The sequence below is a fragment of the Panthera leo genome, chromosome E2, assembly GCF_018350215.1.
Source record: "Panthera leo isolate Ple1 chromosome E2, P.leo_Ple1_pat1.1, whole genome shotgun sequence".
Lineage (NCBI taxonomy): Eukaryota > Metazoa > Chordata > Mammalia > Carnivora > Felidae > Panthera > Panthera leo.
In genome coordinates this window covers 9,161,686-9,181,016 of record NC_056693.1, presented here as the reverse complement: position 1 = coordinate 9,181,016, position 19,331 = coordinate 9,161,686, and the positions used below count along the sequence as shown (strand labels likewise).

Below are 19,331 nucleotides of genomic sequence, written 5' to 3'. Positions count from 1 at the left end.
TTCATGGGGTTGACAGTCTGATGAGGAGACAGACAGTAAGACCAAGAAGTAAAACATTTAGACATCAGAAGATGACGAGGACTGTAGGAAAAAGCAACACGGGGGGTGCCTGGGTGGCTCAGTCGGTTAAGCGTCCCACTTCGGCTCAGGTCATGATCTCGTGGTCCATGAGTTCGAGCCCCGGGTCTGGCTCTGTGCTGACTGCTCAGAGCCTGGAGCCTGCTTCCGATTCTGTGTCTCCCTCTCTCTCTGCCCCTCCCCCATTCATGCTCTGTCTCTCTCTGTCTCAAAAATAAATAAACGTTAAAAAAAAAATTAAAAAAAAAAAAGAAAAAAAGCAACACGGGAAAGGGGTGAAGACCTTGGCGGGGAGAGCTCAGGGAGGGGAGGCAGGACCAACTGCGGTGAACGGGGTGGGGGGGGAGCCCAAAGCATCTGGCTGTCTGGGGAAGAGCACACCAGACAGGGGAATGGCGAGTGCAAAGGCCCTGAGGTGCAAGCACTCCTATGTCACAGCGCCATCTTGTTTGGCCGGTCTCTTGCCCACTCAGGCACAGCCTCCAGGCCCACCTTCTCCCTTCAGCATTCTCCTGTAAACTCTCCCCGGGTCTTCCCAGATGTCCTTGTCTCCCAGGGTGCCCCCGCCCCCCCTCCCCACCCCCCCCACCCCCCCCCCCCCCGCCAGCTTCCTTCCCAGCCTCCTCAAGGATCTGAGTGTTCCAGTCCTCCTAGACTCTCCCTCTCCTCTTGACCTTGAGGCTGGCCCAGGCGGGCTTCTCCCGTGGTTCTGACTGTGCTGGGGTGGGGCTGGGGGAGGCTCCCCACACCCCAGCACCTTAGCGCTGGGCTTTTGGGCAGATGAACCAAGGGCGCGCAACGCCCCAGGTCCTTTGCCTTCTGCCCACAGTCAGAGCGAGAGCAGGCAATGCTGTGTGGCCACGGGCAGCTCACCCCACCTCTCTGAGCTGCCTTTCTCCATCTGTTTCCTGAGTCTGACCTGCCCCACCCCTCCCACTGTGCAACGTAGAAGACCGTGACTGTGGGGCGCCTGGGGGGCTCAGTCGGTTAGGCGTCTGACTTTGGCTCAGGTCCTGATCTCGCGGTCCATGAGTTCGAGCCCCGGGTCGGGCTCTGTGCCGACAGCTCGGAGCCTGGAGCCTGTTTCGGATTCTGTGTCTCCCTCTCTCTGACCCTCCCCCGTTCATGCTCTGTCTCTCTCTGTCTCAAAAATCAATAAACATTTAAAAAGATATAAAAACAAAAACAAAAATAAGTCAGCGACAGGACAGTGGGGCTGGACGCTGACACGCTTGCGGGAGGGAACAGCAAAGCCTGGGGTGACCGGGACCCACGTGGATATCCCCCAGATGGAAACCCAGGAGGAGGCACGATTCCGGGGAGCCCCTGAGCCCCCACCCCACGCTGCGGATGGTGTGTGTCTTAGCAGCCCGGGAGGGGCCCAGAGGGGATGGTAGGGGCCCCTGGGAGACACAGCCCTCTGGGCCCAGGGCTTCCAGAAGCTCAGAGAGGAAAGTCCGAGGGGCTAAAGGCACTCACTCGGGCCTACACATGGCTCACGGGCGACGGTTCGTGACCCCCACTTTTCAGACGGGGACCCTGAGGCTCAGGAGGGCACGTGACTGGATCAAGGTCACGCACTGAGCGAGGGCTGGCCATCTGCCGGCCCTCTGGCTGTGGGGGAGCACAGAGGAGGGAGGCTCCCAGTTGGAGGGAAGCCTGGGGCTCTCCGGCGGGAGACAGGGCAGAAAGCCAGAGGGCCAGGAGAAAGGGACAGGAGAATGCGGAGCAGAAAATGCCAGGCCTTCCCGGAGCAGGGCGGGGACAGCCCGGAGCACCTCAGCCCCTCAGCCCCGGAGACACACAGCCCAGAGCCCCTGGGAGCCTTGTCTACATCACACAGCTCTCAGAGTTCAAGTGCTGGGACCCCTGGAGCCCGGGGAAGCTCCTGGCTGAGGGCAGGGAGGGCAGGGGAGGGGAGGGCAGGGGAGGGGCCCAACACTGCAGCCTGGGGTGGCTGGAGGGGCCCAGAAGGCCAGCGGACAGACTCGCCTGGCCCGCCTGCCTGGCCTGCCGGAGAGTGAGATATCAGGGGTCGGAGATCATGTAGGCAGAGCACCTTGTGATCTCGGGCTGGCTGCCTGCCCTCTCTGAGCCTCCACTTGCTCATCTGAAGACGGGGCCACGGGCAGGGGCCGCGGAGGGAGGGGGGGTGTCGCCAAGGCTGTGGAGGACGGGAGGAACCGCAGACTCCGGGGGCAGACCGATGGGGTTCGGGTTTGCTTCCGGCCGCCCCATCACGGCCGTGGCACTTTCCCTCTCAGCCTCAGTTTCCCCATCCGGAAAGCGGGTACCGGACGAGTGTCCGACTCACCCCCGGGAACAGAGGAGTCATGCTCCGGAGGTGGGGAGGGCTGTGCCCTGACCTCTGCCTCGAGGGCCGGGCCGAGGAGCCCAGGGCCCATCCTCCCGCCCTCCAAGCTCCCCGCCTGGGGACCCGGGGACCCGGGGACAAGGGCTCTGGCTCTGGGACCCAGCTGCATCCCCGACCCCGCCCACCCCTGCCGTCTCCCATCTCCCCCAAACAGAGCAGGTGGTTCCTCCCGGCGTCCCAGCCCTTAGAACAGCGCCTGCCTTGCCCCCTGGGCGCTCAGTAAAGATTTCTTGAATGAATGCAAGTGTGGATGAATGAATGAACTCTCTGCGATGGGACTGGCCTTTTTGTCACGGTAGCGAACCGAGGCTCCAGAGAGGTATGCCCAGAACCACCAGCCGGGGAGGTTCCCTTGTGGCGCTAGACTTAGGCCTCGGACTCTGCCCCCCCCCCGCCCCTTCCCCCCCGCCCAGCCCCGCCACGCCACGGGCGACATTCCTCAGATGTGCCCATCACCCTCCTCCCCTCCCCACCCTCGGAGAAGGGCGGCTCTCTCCCAGCCTCTCCCCGCTGTCGGAGGCGTGGGTAGCAGCTTGGAGAACCGGCTGGGTGCTGCCCCTCCCCTTGGGCGCGGAGGTAGGCACCTGGCGGACGCCCCGGGTGGCAGGCGTCACCGCTGCACATACCCGGTCCCCGCGCGCCGCCGGCTCCCTGCGCGTCCTCCCCTCCCCGCCCTCACCCGCCGCCTGCCATGGACGGGCCCGCGGAGCCCCGGATCCCGGCCCTGTGGGACGTCCCTGAGGACATCTCGGACATCAGGTGAGGCCCAGAGCCGGGCGCGAGCCAGGAGATCCCCCCTCCACCCCGCCGCCTGGAGGAGGTGGCCTGGGGGGAGAGCCACAGGTCCGTTTCGCCCCGGTGGCTGCCAGGCTCCTGCTGCCTCCGGCCTGGCCTGGCGGGACCCAGCTGGTCCTTCCACCCTGGGATGCAGGTCCCTCCTGGAAGGGAGTGGGGCACGGGCTGTGCCGAGTTAGCAGCTGGGACCTGTGAGGTGGCCCTGACCGCTGCGGGGCCTCAGTTTGTCTCTCTTTCGAAGGCGTCTTCCTGATGCGGGGCTGGGCGAGGGCAGGGATTTGGCTCAGAGCAAACGGTCAGGACACAGGAGGGTCTGTTGTCGCCTTTTCCTCCCGGACACCCCGAGGGACCCTCAGATGGGGGTGTTGCCCCTCACAGGGGCTCAGGATGTGGTCCCTGCTCTGTTTGGGGGAGGTGGGAGACAGACGGCAGGGGTGGGCGGGGTCGGGGATGCAGCTGGGTCCCAGAGCCAGAGCCCTTGTCCCCGGGTCCCCGGGTCCCCAGGCGGGGAGCTTGGAGGGCGGGAGGATGGGCCCTGGGCTCCTCGGCCCGGCCCTCGAGGCAGAGGTCAGGGCACAGCCCTCCCCACCTCCGGAGCATGACTCCTCTGTTCCCGGGGGTGAGTCGGACACTCGTCCGGTACCCGCTTTCCGGATGGGGAAACTGAGGCTGAGAGGGAAAGTGCCACGGCCGTGATGGGGCGGCCAGAAGCAAACCCGAACCCCATCGGTCTGCCCCCGGAGTCTGCGGTTCCTCCCGTCCTCCACAGCCTTGGCGACACCCCCCCTCCCTCCGCAGCCCCTGCCCGTGGCCCCGTCTTCAGATGAGCAAGTGGAGGCTCAGAGAGGGCAGGCAGCCAACCCGAGATCACAAGGTGCTCTGCCTACCTGATCTCCGACCCCTGGTATCTTACTCTCCGGCAGGCCAGGCGGGCGGCCAGGCGAGTGAGTCTGTCCGCTGGCCTTCTGGGCCCCTCCAGCCACCCCAGGCTGCAGTGTTGGGCCCCTCCCCTGCCCTCCCCTCCCCTGCCCTCCCTGCCCTCAGCCAGGAGCTTCCCCGGGCTCCAGGGGTCCCAGCACTTGAACTCTGAGAGCTGTGTGATGTAGACAAGGCTCCCAGGGGCTCTGGGCTGTGTGTCTCCGGGGCTGAGGGGCTGAGGTGCTCCGGACTGTCCCCGCCCTGCTCCGGGAAGGCCTGGCATTTTCTGCTCCGCATTCTCCTGTCCCTTTCTCCTGGCCCTCTGGCTTTCTGCCCTGTCTCCCGCCGGAGAGCCCCAGGCTTCCCTCCAACTGGGAGCCTCCCTCCTCTGTGCTCCCCCACAGCCAGAGGGCCGGCAGATGGCCAGCCCTCGCTCAGTGCGTGACCTTGATCCAGTCACGTGCCCTCCTGAGCCTCAGGGTCCCCGTCTGAAAAGTGGGGGTCACGAACCGTCGCCCGTGAGCCATGTGTAGGCCCGAGTGAGTGCCTTTAGCCCCTCGGACTTTCTTCTCTGAGCTTCTGGAAGCCCTGGGCCCAGAGGGCTGTGTCTCCCAGGGGCCCCTACCATCCCCTCTGGGCCCCTCCCGGGCTGCTAAGACACACACCATCCGCAGCGTGGGGTGGGGGCTCAGGGGCTCCCCGGAATCGTGCCTCCTCCTGGGTTTCCATCTGGGGGATGTCCACGTGGGTCCCGGTCACCCCAGGCTTTGCTGTTCCCTCCCGCAGGCGTGTCAGCGTCCAGCCCCACCGTCCTGTCGCTGGACCCTCCACCCACACCCTCCTTCTGCCTGTCCCCCCCAACGCCTCCTCTCCCACCACCCCCAGCCTCACCCCAGCCTCCCTGTCTCCGGTCCTTCCCAGAGCTGCCCCTCCTCTCCCCCCAGTCCCAAGGTTTTCTGGGCCCTGGTGGTCAGGCCTCCTGCCTGTACCCCAGGACTTCACATTCCCTGGCCACATGCCTCACCTTCTCTGCCCCAGTGCCTTTGCATGTTCGTTTCCTCTGAGGATTCCCAGAGAAGTCTTTTCTCATCTCCAAATCCACCCGTAGCCATCCCCAGCTCAAGTTCCCTCTGTGGCTCCCTAGCGCCCATCCTGATGGTTTCTAAAATGTTTAAGACAGAGATTGCTCTGTCCCAGAGAAATCCTACTCCGGAACAGAAATACTTACTAGAGATCAAGACGGAGCTGGCTGTAAAATGGGGGAGTAGGGCTGGGGTCTCGCCGCTCGCCCTGCTTCTTCCGTGGGAGCTCCTCTCCGCACAGTCCCCACCTTCCTCAGTGCCTGAGCCCCACCTGGTTGCCACCACACCCGCTCTCGGGGCCTGGACCTCCCACCTTCAGGCCTTTGCATGTATCCAAACATTCCTTTTCCCCGGGACGACCTCTCTCCCGCAAAGTCTTTCTCACCCAATTTCGGATCCTTGGTCCCTGACCACACTTCCAGCTTCAAAGGCATCCCACGCATCAAACCGTGGACAGTTCGCGGGTAGGGACAGAGTTGGGCCACCCCGGGGCCCCAGCAGGTCTCTGAGAAGGATGTCAAGGAGTGAATGGAGGAAAGATGAGGCAAGCCCCGAGCAAGGATGAGGCAGGACCAGAAGGCAGGTGAGCAGGGGAGAGGAGGGGCAGACAGCAGGCAAGTCTGGATCACAGGGGAGCAAAGGGCAGTGGGGACATTCCCATGGGGACCCTTGTTACGCAGCCGCCCCATGAGTGGCTCTTCATGTCCAGCGAAAGGAACGAATCACAGGTCGCCAGCTGCAGCGTGATTCCATTTTTTTTACCAACCCCCCCAAGCCCAAAAAGCCGATATCTCGCCGTCGGAGTATAGGCACTCAGGACAAAAGTCTCTTTAAAAAAGCGAGCCACGGGGGACGGCGGGGGCGGGGCTCAGTCCGTTGAGCAGCCGCATCCGACCTCAGCTCAGGTCATGATCTCGCGGGTTCGTGGGTTCGAGCCCCGCGTCGGGCTCTGGGTTGAGGGTTGGGAGCCTGGCCGGCTTCGGATTCCGTGTCTCTCTCTCTCTCTCTCTCTCTGCCCCTCCCCCCACCCCCGAATAAAATAAACATTTAAAAGAACTAAAACCAAAAAACCAAAAGCAATGGACAAGGATTTCATCGGGATAGCGGTTGAGGAGCCCAGAGACACCCGCAAGGCAACGCTGCTCAGAATGTTCTCGTTCACGGGGTTTGTTAGAAATCAAGCCTTATAAATTGTGTGGGCGTCCCGTGTACCAAAAGGGGGTCCCGAGGGCAAAATAAGAATTTGCCAAGGGAAATGTTAAAAGCGGGAGGCAGGCAGGACGCGTGGGCAGTTTTTGTTCAGCTTACGGTCCGTGGCGCCCAAGGCGACACAGGCCCAGGGGACGTTCGTCCCTTTTCGCCCTTGCTTATGCGCTCACCGCACCGGGTGCCTGCCACACATTCAGCCGCTTCGCCTTCACAACAAGTGAGATTAACCCGCGCAGATGACTAGCTCTTATCATCCCGTTTATGGTTGAGACACCGGAGGCCCAGAGAGGTTGAGCAAGCTGCCCGAGGTCACACAGCTGTCAAGTAGGGTGTAGCCAGGATTTGAACCGAGCCTGCCCGACTCGCAGGCCCTGGCTGGGATGAGCAAGATGAGGAAGGGGAAGCGGGCCCCAGCCCAGACCGGAGGCTTAGTAGGCCGCCTCCTGTGCTCCGCCACATTTCCGGGCCAGCCCCTCCTGGAGGGAGTCAAGGCCAGGGGAAGCCAAGCAGGCATTTGGACCTGTGGTTACCACCCCTCCCTCCCTCTGATCTTGGAGAGCCTCGTGCAAGGCCCTTTCTGATCTCTGCCTCTTTATGGCTGAGGTCCCCAGGCCAGGTTTTACAATCCCGCCCTCTCTTTCCCTGGGGAGGGCTGAGCCACCCCAAAGCTTTTATGGCTAGAGCCCTGCCGGTCCCCAGAGCTGCTTGGCCCAAGGAGAAGGGGCCCGCTAATAAAAAGGTCCCGAGCAATAAACAATAAGACATTGGGCCTTGTCGCCTGGGTGGAATCTGGGCCTCAGATTTGGGCAGAGAGGGGAGGGGTCTCTGGGCCACCGCGAATAAGGAAGGTGCCTTGGGAGATGCTCACAGCCACCCCCCTCCCCAGACTCCCACGTGCTCTTTAGGGGCCGGAAAATGGGAGCATCCGAGGACCCACTTGGCAAGAACTGAGCAGCCCAGTTTGCGGAAGGTGGGAGGGAGAGCGGTGCCCAGCGGGCCCTTGGTAGCATTGAATGCCGAGGCAAGGAGGGAGATGCTGGTGTTGCCGGTGAGGCCTGAACCAGACGACTTGGCTACAGCGGACAAGGAGGTGCCACATGGCTCGCTGGCTGGGACCCGCGGGGCGGACGGGGGCGCTTGGAGCTGCGCGTCTGCGAAATGGGTGCAGAGGGGGTGATGCCTGGGGACGGGTCAGACCCGGGCGCTCTCTGCTGAGTCAGGGTTTCTGCGGTTCTCTCTCCTCCTTCTCCAAATCCTGTGACCCCTCCTGAGCCAGGAACTCAGGTGCCAGGAAGGGTGGGGTCTGGGTGAAGAACGGTAATAATTACAGCCTTCCAGAGCATTCCCCGTGCGCCAGGCCGGTTGAGGGCTTTGTGTGGGTCACCTCCCTCCAACCTCACAACAGCCCTGTGAGGCGGCCGATGTGAGGATTCCCATTTTACAGGTGGGCAAACTGAGGCCCAGAGAGGACTCGCACATCTGAGCTTTGCTCCCAGGGCCTCCCCCCCAAGCCCCCCAGAGGGGACCTCAGAGGGAAAGAACAGGCTGTCACCCACACGGGACCAATGAGTCTGTGGTCTGTCCACCCTCCAGACCAACGCTGTCCCACAGATGCACAGCGTGAACCCCCAGGCAAACATTTTCTAGTAGCCACGTTAAAAAAAAAAAAGGGGGCAAAAGACACCGGCAAAACTAATTTCAATTTTGTATTTTATTTAGCCCGCTTAATTTCAGTTTTGTATTTTATTTAACCCGCTATATCTGAGATGTTACCATTTCAACATGTAACCGATAGAACAAACTATGGATGAAATATTTTCCATTCTTCTTTTCATACTAAGTCTCTGAGGCTGAGCGGGTTTTTTTTCTCCAAGGAGATGCCAAACTCCCATCAGAAAGACTTGATGGGCATGTAGCTCTCGCCCCGTGGGGCCCCCCCCCCGGGTGGCTCAGTCGGTTAAGCTGCCGGACTTCAGCTCAGGTCATGATCTCGCGCTCTGTGAGTTCGAGCCCCGCGTCGGGCTCTGTGCCGACGGCTCAGAGCCTGGAGCCTGCTTCGTATTCTGTGTGTGTCTCTCTCTCTCTCTGCCCCTCTCTTACTCACGCTCTGCCTCTCTCTGTCTCTCAAAGAAATAAATAAATAAACATTTAAAAAAATTAAATAAACAATTGAATAAAAAATAAACACGTTTAATAAACATTAAAAACAAAAATAGACCTCACCCCGTTACAGCTACGAAAAGTCAATTCCCAGGCCCGAGTGGTTCCAAACCTGCCTAAAAAGTTTTCTCACAACCGAGTAAAGTGTCAGGGTTGCGGTTGAAATCAATACTAATTAAATAGAACTAAAAGGGCCCCTGTTATCACGGCCGCATTTCAAGGGCTCAGGAGCCACACGCAGACAAGCGGAGGTCATACTGGCTGGCGCGGAGCGAGCTGTTTCCATCATCACAGAAAGTTCCGTTGGATGCATGTTGCAAGGGAGAGAGACAAAGGAGAGCGAGAGAAGTCAAAAGGAGCCCCTGGCTAAAGGCGCAGCACACACAGACATCCGAGGTGTGCTGGAGCGTAGAGTATATAGGGAACAATTAGAACTCAATGGTGGGTACAGAACAACACCGGTCGTGCTGGTGTGGGGACCTAGGAGAGGTGGGGGCCGGTGGGGGCGCCATGAGTCTGCTGGCCCTTGAGGGACGAAGCCGGGGATACAGTACGAAGAGCTCTGAGAATTTGAAGGGAGTGATTCATTTCTTTAGCTAGATTTTTCTTTACAATTATTATAAAAGTAATATATCAAAGTGATGTATCTCACGTGTTTTTAAAAAACTACCTAAAAGTTGATATAAAAGTTTTTAAGTTTATTTCTTTTGAGAGAGAGAGAAAATACCTGGTTGTTTGCCCCAAGAAATGCGAACGTAGGCAAGGACATTGCAACAGCTTTAGGCAGAACAGCCTGATCTAGAAACAGCCGTGAACAGGGGGATGGATGGATAATCACGCGGTGATTGATTCATGCAGTAGAATTCTACTCAGCTGCAAAAAAGGAAAAAATTCGAATATACACGCAGACACCAGGGAATGTCGAGGACGTTATGCTCAGCAAAGAAGGCAGGTGCCAGAATGCATTCCATAAGATGAATGTTCTAGAACAGCCAAGACCAGACAGCTCAATTTATGAGGTAAATGCAGGACAGAGGTCACCACTCGGGCAAGGGCGGGGACAGATTAGGAAGAGACAGGAGGAAACTTTCTGGGGCCGTGGACCCTTGCATATCTTGATGGGAGTTTGGACTGCGTGAGGATGTGCGCTTGTCAAAATTCCCTTAAGATTAAGACATTTCTGTGGTGCCTGGGGGCGGGGCTCAGTCGGTTGAGAGACTTCGGGTCAGGCCATGGTCTCGCAGTTCGCGAGTTCCAGCCCTGCGTCGGGCTCTGTGCTGATGGCTCGGAGCCTGGAGCCTGCTCGGATTGAGTGTCTCCCTCTTCTGCCCCTTCCCCGCTCATGTTCTGTCTCTCTCTGTCTCTCAAAAATGAATGAACGTTAAAAAAAAAAAAAAAAAAAAAAAAAAAGAGGGGCGCCTGGGTGGCTCGGTCGGTTGAGCATCCGACTTCGGCTCAGGTCACGGTGTCACCGTTCGTGAGTTCGAGCCCCCCGTCGGGCTCTGTACTGACGGCTCAGAGCCTGCAGCTATAAACGGAACGACATGGCTGCAGATTAACCTGAAAGAATGATCGAGGTGCAGGGCACTGTGTAAGACAGGAAATCAGTATTTTTTGGAAGGAGAGGAGAGGGGGAGGGGGAGGGGGGGAGGAGGAGGGGAAAGAGAAAAGAAATCTGACGAGCTCTGAGCGCTCACCCTGTGCCTATGGTTTGCCTGTGCTTCTAAAAAAAATTTTTTTTTAACGTTTTATTTATTTTTGAGACAGGGAGAGATAGAGCATGAACAGGGGAGGGTCAGAGAGAGGGAGACACAGAATCTGAAACAGGCTCCAGGCTCTGAGCTGTCAGCACAGAGCCTGACGCGGGGCTCGAACACACGAAGCCGTGAGAGCGTGACCTGAGCTGAAACCAAGAGACTGAGCCACCCACGTGGCCCCTCCCCACCTCCTCCACTCAGATTTTCTAAAGAGAAAGACAAATACGCATGTGCCTCATTAAGCAAGTCTGGCGGACTTAAATGCCCCCCCCCAAGCCCCACCCACGTGAGGTGCTTAACACAGTAGAACTTCAAGGAGGGGTCATCATCCAGCCCCAAGGGCTTCGGGCCATGTGGTCACATGTTTGGGGTCAGGTGCTTCCACCGGTGGTTTCCAAGTCCCCTGAGATGTCTCTGGTCCCACGAGCCAAGGGCAGGGGTGGGGGGGTGGCAAGCACACAGCAGTCACTGCCACTATGATTTAATTCAGAATTCAAGATGTACGGAAGCCAGGACGTGGAAAATTCTAGTCTCACAACTACCCCAGACCCAAACCACTATCCGTCCTTATTTGTGATGCGTTTTGAAGGAAGAGGCACACATGAGAACGTTTCATTGGAACCGGTCCCAAATGTGCTCGCGGGATTCTTTTATTTTTTTTTTTTATTGGGAGGGGGAGGGGCAGAGAAAGAGAGAGAATCTTCTCAGCCTAAAGCCCCGTCACAGGGCTGGATCCCATGACCCCAGGGATCCTGACCTGAGCCGAAATCAAGAGTCCCAGATGCTTAACCAGCTGAGCCACCCAGCCGCCCTAATGGGATTTTCTTTTCTTTTTTCACTTTTTTTTTTTAAATGTTTATGTACTTATTTATTTTAAATCCTTTTTAAATTTTTTTAATGTTCATTTATTTTTGAGAGAGGAGAGACAGAGCATGAGCGGGGGAGGGGTGGAAGGAGGGGGAGACACAGAATCCGAAGCGGGCTCCAGGCTCCGAGCTGTCAGCACAGAGCCCGACGCGGGACCCGAACCCATGTACCTGGAGATCATGACCTGAGTCGAAGTCGGATGTTTAACTGACTGAGCCACCCAGGCGCCCCAATGTTTATTTCTGAGAGACAGAGACAGAGTGCAAGCAGGGGAGGGGCAGGGAGAGGGGGAGACACAGAATCGGAAGCAGGCTCCGGGCTCCGAGCTGTCCGCACAGAGCCAGACAGGGACGCGGCGCTCGAACTCATGAACCACGAGATCATGACCTGAGCCAAAGTCGGACGCTTAACCCACTGAGCCACCCAGGCGCCCCGGTGGGATTTTCTTTTCATACACGATGTTTTACATCACTGATTCTTGGAGGTGGGACACGGGAGAAGGAGAATTTCCGCTCCCTCTTCCTTCCCCTACTAGTGGGGCCTGACTGGTTTTAAGAAGTCCATAGCCAAAGAAATTAGTTACTAAGTATGAAAAGGGCTGTGAAAGAAGCAAACAGGATGCTGAGCCGAATAACAATATAACAATGCGCCTGGGGGGGGGGGTTGTCTCCTGCTTTAGAGGGGGTGGTCTGCATAATTAAAATGTTGCCAAGTGATCTCCCAAAGAGGTGACTCTATAATCCCCCCCGCCCCCCAACCCCAAGAGCGGGCAAGTGAAAAGCGCCTGGTTTCTCTCTGGACTGCGGCCAAGGCGTGAGTCATGGCACTGAGAAGGAGGTGCCCAGAGGAGATGGGGAGGCTTGCCCAGATGGGCTCCAAGCTTCTGGAATTTCGGGAGGTGAGGAAAGGCGCACCCGCCACAGAGAAGGGCCCAGGCCAAGGCATGGGGCTGGGCTGGAGACCGCACGGTGTGCCCTGGGAATGAGGCACGGTGAACCCAGCTCGGGCTCGGGGAGTCTGGCAGGGCTCCCCCAGAGAAAGGCAGGTTGGTCACAGGCCCCCGCCATGAGTCAGCAGGCTGGCAGGCTGGCTGTTAAAAGCATCCTGCGGCCCGATTGCATTCCTCAAGGGTAGGGCCGCTCGCAGGAAGGGGGCGGTGCCCCTGCAGCCCCCCAAATCCCAGCAGCCCCCTCTCTCTCCTCCGCTTTGCACACACCGTTCCCCGCCCTCCTGCTCCCCCCCCCCATACTGCTTCCCAGGCCTCTCAAATAAATACACTTAAAATATATCTATATATAATCGCAGCCTTTCCCGCACACTCCCTAACCCCCGCCTACCCCACCTGCCCCCATCACCGTCCGATACACCACGTTTAAAACGTTTGGGGTTCATTTTTGTCCACTCAAACACACACCACAATAGGGCTTTTTGTTTGTTTGTTTGTTTGTCCGCCTACTCTGTGCCCCAGCCTCTGGCATACCGTAGGTGCTCAATAAATCCTCGCGGGCTGAATGGAGCAATTTGACCCCGTCTCGGGCAAGAAGGCCTAACGCTTCCGGGGATATGGAGAGCCGTCTTGAAAAACATACAGGGGCACCTGGATGACTCAGTCACTGGAGCGTGGGGCTCCTGATCTCGGGGTTGGGAGTTCAAGCCCCACATCCGGCGTAGAGAGCACTAAAAAAAAGAAAAGATGGGGTGCCTGGGTGGTTCCATCAGTTAAGCCTCCACCTTCGGCTCAGGTCATGATCTCACGGTTTGTGAGTTCGAGCCCCGCGTCGGGGTCTGTGCTGATGGCTCAGACCCTGGAGCCTGCTTCGGATTCTGCGTCTCCCTCTCTCTGCCCCTGCTCCTCTCTCGCTCTGTCTCTGTCTCTCTCTCTCAAAAAATAAGTAAACATTAAGGAAAGAAAAGAAAAGAAGATCATACAGTAAAGTCGATTTGGGGGGGGGGGGCGTGTTTAGGTTTACGAATTTTAGCGCCTGTATAGATTTGTGTAACCATCACCAGCCTCAGGGTACAGAACGGGTCCCATCCCCCCTTTGCGGTCGCGCCCTCGCATCCCTGAATGCCCTCACCGCCCCCCCGCCCCATCCCCACCTCGACTCCTACCCCCTCGCCCACATCTCGTCTCTGTACAGCTTTGCCTTCTGGAAAACGTCCTGTCGGTTTCCCGTTGTTGGTTGCGACGATTAACCACACGCCCCTGTGGCTGCGAGCGGGTCAGAAGCCTGGCTTCCGTGCCACTGCGCGGAGATCCCCGTGTCGGCAGGAGCGCGTCCCTCCTGGAGGCTCTTGGGAGAGAATTCTCCTTCTGTGCCAGCCCCGACAGGCTTCCTGTGGTCTTTGGCTCTGGAGTCCTTTTTCTGCCTCCAAATGCAGCCACTCGCCTCTTGCAAGCTCTCTCCTCGTTCCCTTCGGCTTCCGTGATCCTGGCTTCTCTCTTAGCCCCCCCACTGCCTCCCTTTTAGAAGGACCCTTGTGATCACATTTAGGGTCCCCTCCCCGGCCCCCAATAATCTCCCCATCTCGAAACCCTTCCCGTAACCACAGCTGTAAGATCCCACTTTCCCTGCAAATGTAACAGACTCACATAGGCTCTGGGGACTGGGATGCGGACGTCTTCGGGGGCCACGGTCACATAGATGGAATTCTACCTTGGAGACGCATGCATGGGTGGTCGTTCTCAGTGGCTGCTTCTCGTCTTTGCCAAGTAGTGCCGCGTAGTGTGGACGTCCCCGTTTGCCTACGCACCTGCTGAAGGACGTCTGGGGTGTTCCCACTTTGGGGCGATTGCGAACAGTGTTGCTATAAACGTGTGAGTGCAGATATTGGTGTGACCATACGACTTCGTTGCTCTTGGGTGAACACGCAGGAGAGGGAGAGAAGCCGTTTTAAAATGTGGGGGGGGGGTTATTTATTTATTTTTTAATTTTTTTTTTTACGTTTATTTATTTTTGAGGCAGAGAGAGAGCATGAACAGGGGAGGGTCAGAGAGAGAGGGAGACACAGAATCCGAAGCAGGCTCCAGGCTCCGAGCTGTCAGCACAGAGCCCGCCGCGGGGCTCGAACCCACAGACCGCAAGATCATGACCTGAGCCGAAGTCAGAAGCTCAACCGACTGAGCCACCCAGGCGCCCCTATTTATTTATTTTTGAGAGAGACAGACAGTGGGAGCAGGGAAGGGCCAGAGACAGAAGGAGAGAGAGAGAGAGAGAGAGAGAGAGAGAGAATCCCAAGCAGGCTCCACACTGTCAGCACAGAGCCCGAACTGGGGCTCGAACTCGCAAAACCTCAAGCTCATGACCTGAGCTGAAACTTGAGAATCGGACACTTAACCGACAGAGCAACCCCCCACCCCAGGCTCCCCGAGAGAGAATCTGCTTTAAAATCTGCTTACATTGGGGCGCCTGGGTGGCTCAGTCGGTTAAGCGTCCGACTTCGGCTCAGGTCACAATCTCACGGTCTGTGGGTTCGAGCCCCGCGTCGGGCTCTGGGCTGACAGCTCAGAGCCTGGAGCCTGTTTCAGATTCTGTGTCTCCCTCTCTCTCTCTGACCCTCCCCCGTTCATGCTCTCTCTCTGTCTCAAAAATAAATAAACATTAAAAAAATTTTTTTTTTAATCTGCTTACATTAAGATAGTTCAGGGAGGGGCCCCTGGGGGGGACTCCGTCAATTAAGAGTCCGACTTTGGCTCAGGTCATTATCTCGAGGTTCGTGGGTTCGAGCCCTGTGTCAGGCTCTGTGCAGACAGCAAAGAGCCTGCCTGGGATTCTCTCTCTCTGCCCCTCCCCTGTTCGTGCTTTCTCTCTCTCTCTCAAAATAAATAATTAAACTAAAAAAGATGTATAGTTCAGTGAGATATTTTAACATACAGTATATAATGCAATACAATATGATAATAATATTCCCCAAGGAGTTAAATACTCCCGTGACCAAGGGGAGGCAGGTGAAGACATACTCAGAGAGGTTATGTGAGGTCAAACCCATGTCTCCTTGACCACCCCCACCCCATCCCGAACCCCCCACAGCCCCTGCCCAGAAAGAGCACACCTGGAAAGAATCGAATTCGGGGGCTACCTCATGGCCCTTGGTGGTTAGGGGCCACACCCGCTTGGGTACAAATCCCGGCTCTGCCCTCCGTAGCTGTGTGACATCAGCCCAGTGACTTTGCCTCTCTGTGCCTCCATTCCGCATCTGTAACACGGGGATAGAAATACCACCCACCTCCTAGCTTTGTGAAGGGAATAAATGAATTCAGGCGCATCACGTCGTGGGGATCGCTGTGCCAAGGGGGCGCTCTCAGCATTATTTAAAAAAAAAATTTTTTTTAAGGTTTATTCATTTTTCAGAGACAGACAGAGCGTGAGCAGGGGAGGGCTAGAGAGAGAGGGAGACACAGAATCCGAAACAGGCTCCAGGCTCCGAGCTGTCAGCACAGAGCCCGTCGCGGGGCCCGAACTCACGGACCGCGAGATCATGACCCCAGCCGAAGTCAGACGCCCAACCCACTGAGCCTCCCCGGGGCGCCCCAGCCTTATGTTTATTTCTTCAACGAATGTTGACTGAAGGGCTTCCCTGGGTATTCGGGTGCTTGGGATACACTGGGAATGGAGACAGGGAAACAAAAGAAAACAAATACCTAAAATCCCTAGTCTCACGGGAGCTTTCTCGCCAGAAGGAAGGCGTAAACCCTCGAGGGAGGGAGGGAGGGAGCCTCTCAAGGGCTCCAGAAAACAACGCAGGGGGAGGCTCAGCTGTAAACAGGGCAGGTGGCCGAGGCCTCAGGGACAAAGTGCAGGGGTGATCTTGGAGCACAGGCAGGAGGTGAGGGTGCTAGTCACGGAATGGGAGACAGATCAGTCAGTCCAAGGGCTGTGGGGCAGGCCTGGGCCTGAAGGGCCGGGAGGGTTTCTGACAAAGGAGAGCCAACAGCCTAGTTAGTTTCTTTTTTTTTTTTTTTAATTTTTTTTTTTAATGTTTATTTATTTTTGAGACAGAGAGAGACAGAGCATGAACAGGGGAGGGGCAGAGAGAGGGAGACACAGAATCTGAAACAGGCTCCAGGCTCTGAGCTGTCAGCACAGAGCCCGACGCGGGGCTCGAACTCACGGACCATGAGATCATAACCTGAGCCGAAGTCGGACGCTTAACCGACCAAGCCACCCAGGCGCCCCCAGCCTAGTTAGTTTCTAACCAATTCTGAGAACCGACCACGGTGGGGGTGGGGGTGGGGGGGGGGGGCGGGGTGGTGCGCTGGAAGCAGCGAGATCAGCAAGGAGGTGACCCGGGGACCCTGGCTTTTAATCCTTCCTCCTGGTCCAGAAGCCCAGAGAGGTTATTCAAGGTCACAGAGCTAGCTGGTAGCGGAGCCTGAGTTCAAATCCAAGGTTACCCAACCTCAGCCTGTCTGCCTTCCCCACCGTCGCTGCCCCTGGAGATGGGGGAGATGCCCCCCGGGGGATCTGAGCTGGGGACCGATGTGCTCATGGCACAGGTCGTGTGCCAGGCACCGGGGATAAAATACTGAATGTGACGGACGTACTGTGGCCTCGTGGCAGAGGGAAGGGGTGAAGGTGCCTTGACAGGTACCTACCGAGACCACCTAGGAAGGCGGCTGTGTGGCCTTAGGGAAACGCGTTAACCTTTCTGGGCCTCCGTTCCTTCTGGCATGAGGTGATGTTCTCAATACCTGCTTCATGGGGTTCTAGAAGTCTGATAGTCTGTATGTCCTCGGCTGAGCGTTTCTTCATGAGTGGGGCCCCCCAGGTGGCTCAGTCGGTTGAGCCTCCGACTTCGGCTCAGGTCAGGATCTCACGGTGTGTGGGTTCGAGCCCCGCGTCGGGCTCTGTGCTGACCGCTCGGGAGCCTGGAGCCCGCTTCGGATTCTGTGTCTCCCTCTCTCTCTCTCTGCCCCTCCCCTGCTCACGCTCTGTCTCTCAATAATAAATAAATAAATGTTAAAAAAAATTAAAAAATTAAAGAATTTCTTTATGAATGCCCCCCACCCCCCACCCCCCGCCTCCTCCCCTGCTGGAGGCAGAGGGAAGTCAGAGGTCTGAGGAGGGCAGAGAAATGGGCAGACCCAGGCTATGCAGGGCGTTGAGTTCCCGGCTGAGGGGCTGCGGCCAGGTGCGGGATGGGCAGGCGGGAGGGACTGGAGGCCACAAGACTGAGGAGGCTGGGTTGAGGGCCCGGGGGGTGAGGAGGAGACCAGAGCTGGATGGGGGCAGTGGGGACAGAGAAGGAGGGCCAGCGCCTGGCACACGGTGGGGTAGAAGGCCTCAGGGCCAATGCCTTGGGCCATTAGACTCTCGTGTCCGGGAGTGGGGGGGGGGGTCTCCGGAGCAGGGCAGGCCAGGCATCTTCTGGGAGGCTCAGTGGGTCCTTGACCAGCTGCCCGTCGTGTTGGCCGTGGACCCCACTGTCTGTTTCTCCTGCAGGCCTCTGACCCAGCTCGATAGTTACCCCCATGCCTCTGCTCCCATCGAGCCACTGCTGTGTGCCTGGTGTGGGACACATGGTGTGGGGACACGGCGGGCTCGTCACCCAGCGAGTGGAAAGGTCACACCGGGACCAGGTTTGATTTACAAGGTTGGGAGAGAAGGCACACGGCACCTGTTCTAGGACACCCAGTGAGGTCCGGCCACGCGGGAATCGGGTGGGGGCTCCGTGACCTCTGCACTCTAGCGCAGACGAGGACAGGGGACCAAAGTCTTGGCTGGAGGACTGGCAGATCCAAAGGACCGGAAGGGGGAATGATGCTCAGCGCGCTGGGGAGATTCGGCTGGAGGGTGGGGTGCGTGGGGAAGGGGGGACTGGAACAGAAAACCGTCTGCAGGGCTGAGGTTCAAATCCCAGCCCTGCCTGGAACTTGCTTTATGGTCTCGGCCAAACCACTTCCCCTTCCTAATCTTCCTTTTCTTATCTGTAGCTGTGGTAACACGGAGGGACATCCCAACCCTACCGCGTTCATGCCTCAGTTATTTATCGGATACCGATTGATTCATTTATTGAGCGGTCGCTTGTTCTGGGCTCAGAGGGCACGGTCGTGAGGTTTGGAAAGAGGCCTGCAAAGAGAGCAGACTTTGGGCATCTCTAAAGGCCCGACAGGGGATTTTTGAAGGGCTGGGTACTGAGAACCACTGAGGCGGGGGGGGGGGGGGGGGGGGGGGGGGAAGCTCTTTGACTTGACTTCGTTTTTTTCTAGGGAAATCCCTTCCTTCATTCACATGAATGAAGGAACCCCCACATTCATTCAGTTAGTCAAATACTGGCTGAGCACCAACCATGTTCCCCCAGGGCCTCCTGGGGTGGGGCGACGACCCTCGATTTGCAGGTTGTAAACGCTGGGAGAGGGGGGAGGTCTGGGGGAGGGGGACACCCTCATATTTATTCATGTATGCAGTCACAGACTGTTTCAGGGACTCCTGACAGGCACAGGATCCGTTTTCCTGTCGCATAAACTGGGGAGGAAATTTCTCCAAGTTGCTGTCAGACCAAAGACTGAAATAGCACTGCCCACTAAAGGGAGCTCGTTTCCGGAGTGGTTATCAGAAGCCAAGCGCTTAACCTAGATTATCCCTTTGAATCCTCAGGTGCGATTAAAACCATGGGGTAGAGATTACCATTATCCTCATTTGACAGATGAGGCCACTGAGGCTCAGGAGGTGAGATCCGCCGCCCAAGGCACGGAGATAGCCAAGGCCCAGGCACTTGGCCCCCAGCCGGCCTGATGGTAACTGACCACCTCGGAGCGCCCACTCATTGGGCTCATCTGCCTAGCAACCAGTGACATCACCAAGCCCACACCCACACTCAACCTTTGGGGGGGAAATGACGTCATCACTGAGCAGTAAAGTGACTAAAAGGTGCTGAGGGCTTACTGTGTGTCTGGCCACGATAATTGTAGGAGGGCCCGGCTGACTCTGGCTGATGGAGGACTCCGGATCTCAGGGTTGTGAGTTTGAGCCCCGTGTTGGGTGTAGAGATTACTACTTAAAAAATAAAATCTCGGGGCGCCTGGGTGGCTCAGTCAGTTGAGCGTCCGACTTCGGCTCAGGTCACGATCTCGCGGTCTGCGAGTTCGAG

At 57.6% G+C, this 19,331-nt stretch overlaps 1 protein-coding gene across 1 annotated transcript in view; it reads left to right on the top strand.

Annotated features, from left to right (window-relative positions):
• Positions 1-2,957: 2,957 nt before the first annotated feature.
• The window catches only part of SULT2B1 (sulfotransferase family 2B member 1), a 31,211-nt gene continuing 14,837 nt past the window's right edge, over positions 2,958-19,331 (top strand). Inside the window, exon 1 of the mRNA XM_042919495.1 lies at positions 2,958-3,211. Coding sequence (XP_042775429.1) covers positions 3,144-3,211 — 68 coding nt within the window. The 5' untranslated portion in view covers positions 2,958-3,143. The remainder of the gene's footprint in view (positions 3,212-19,331) is intronic.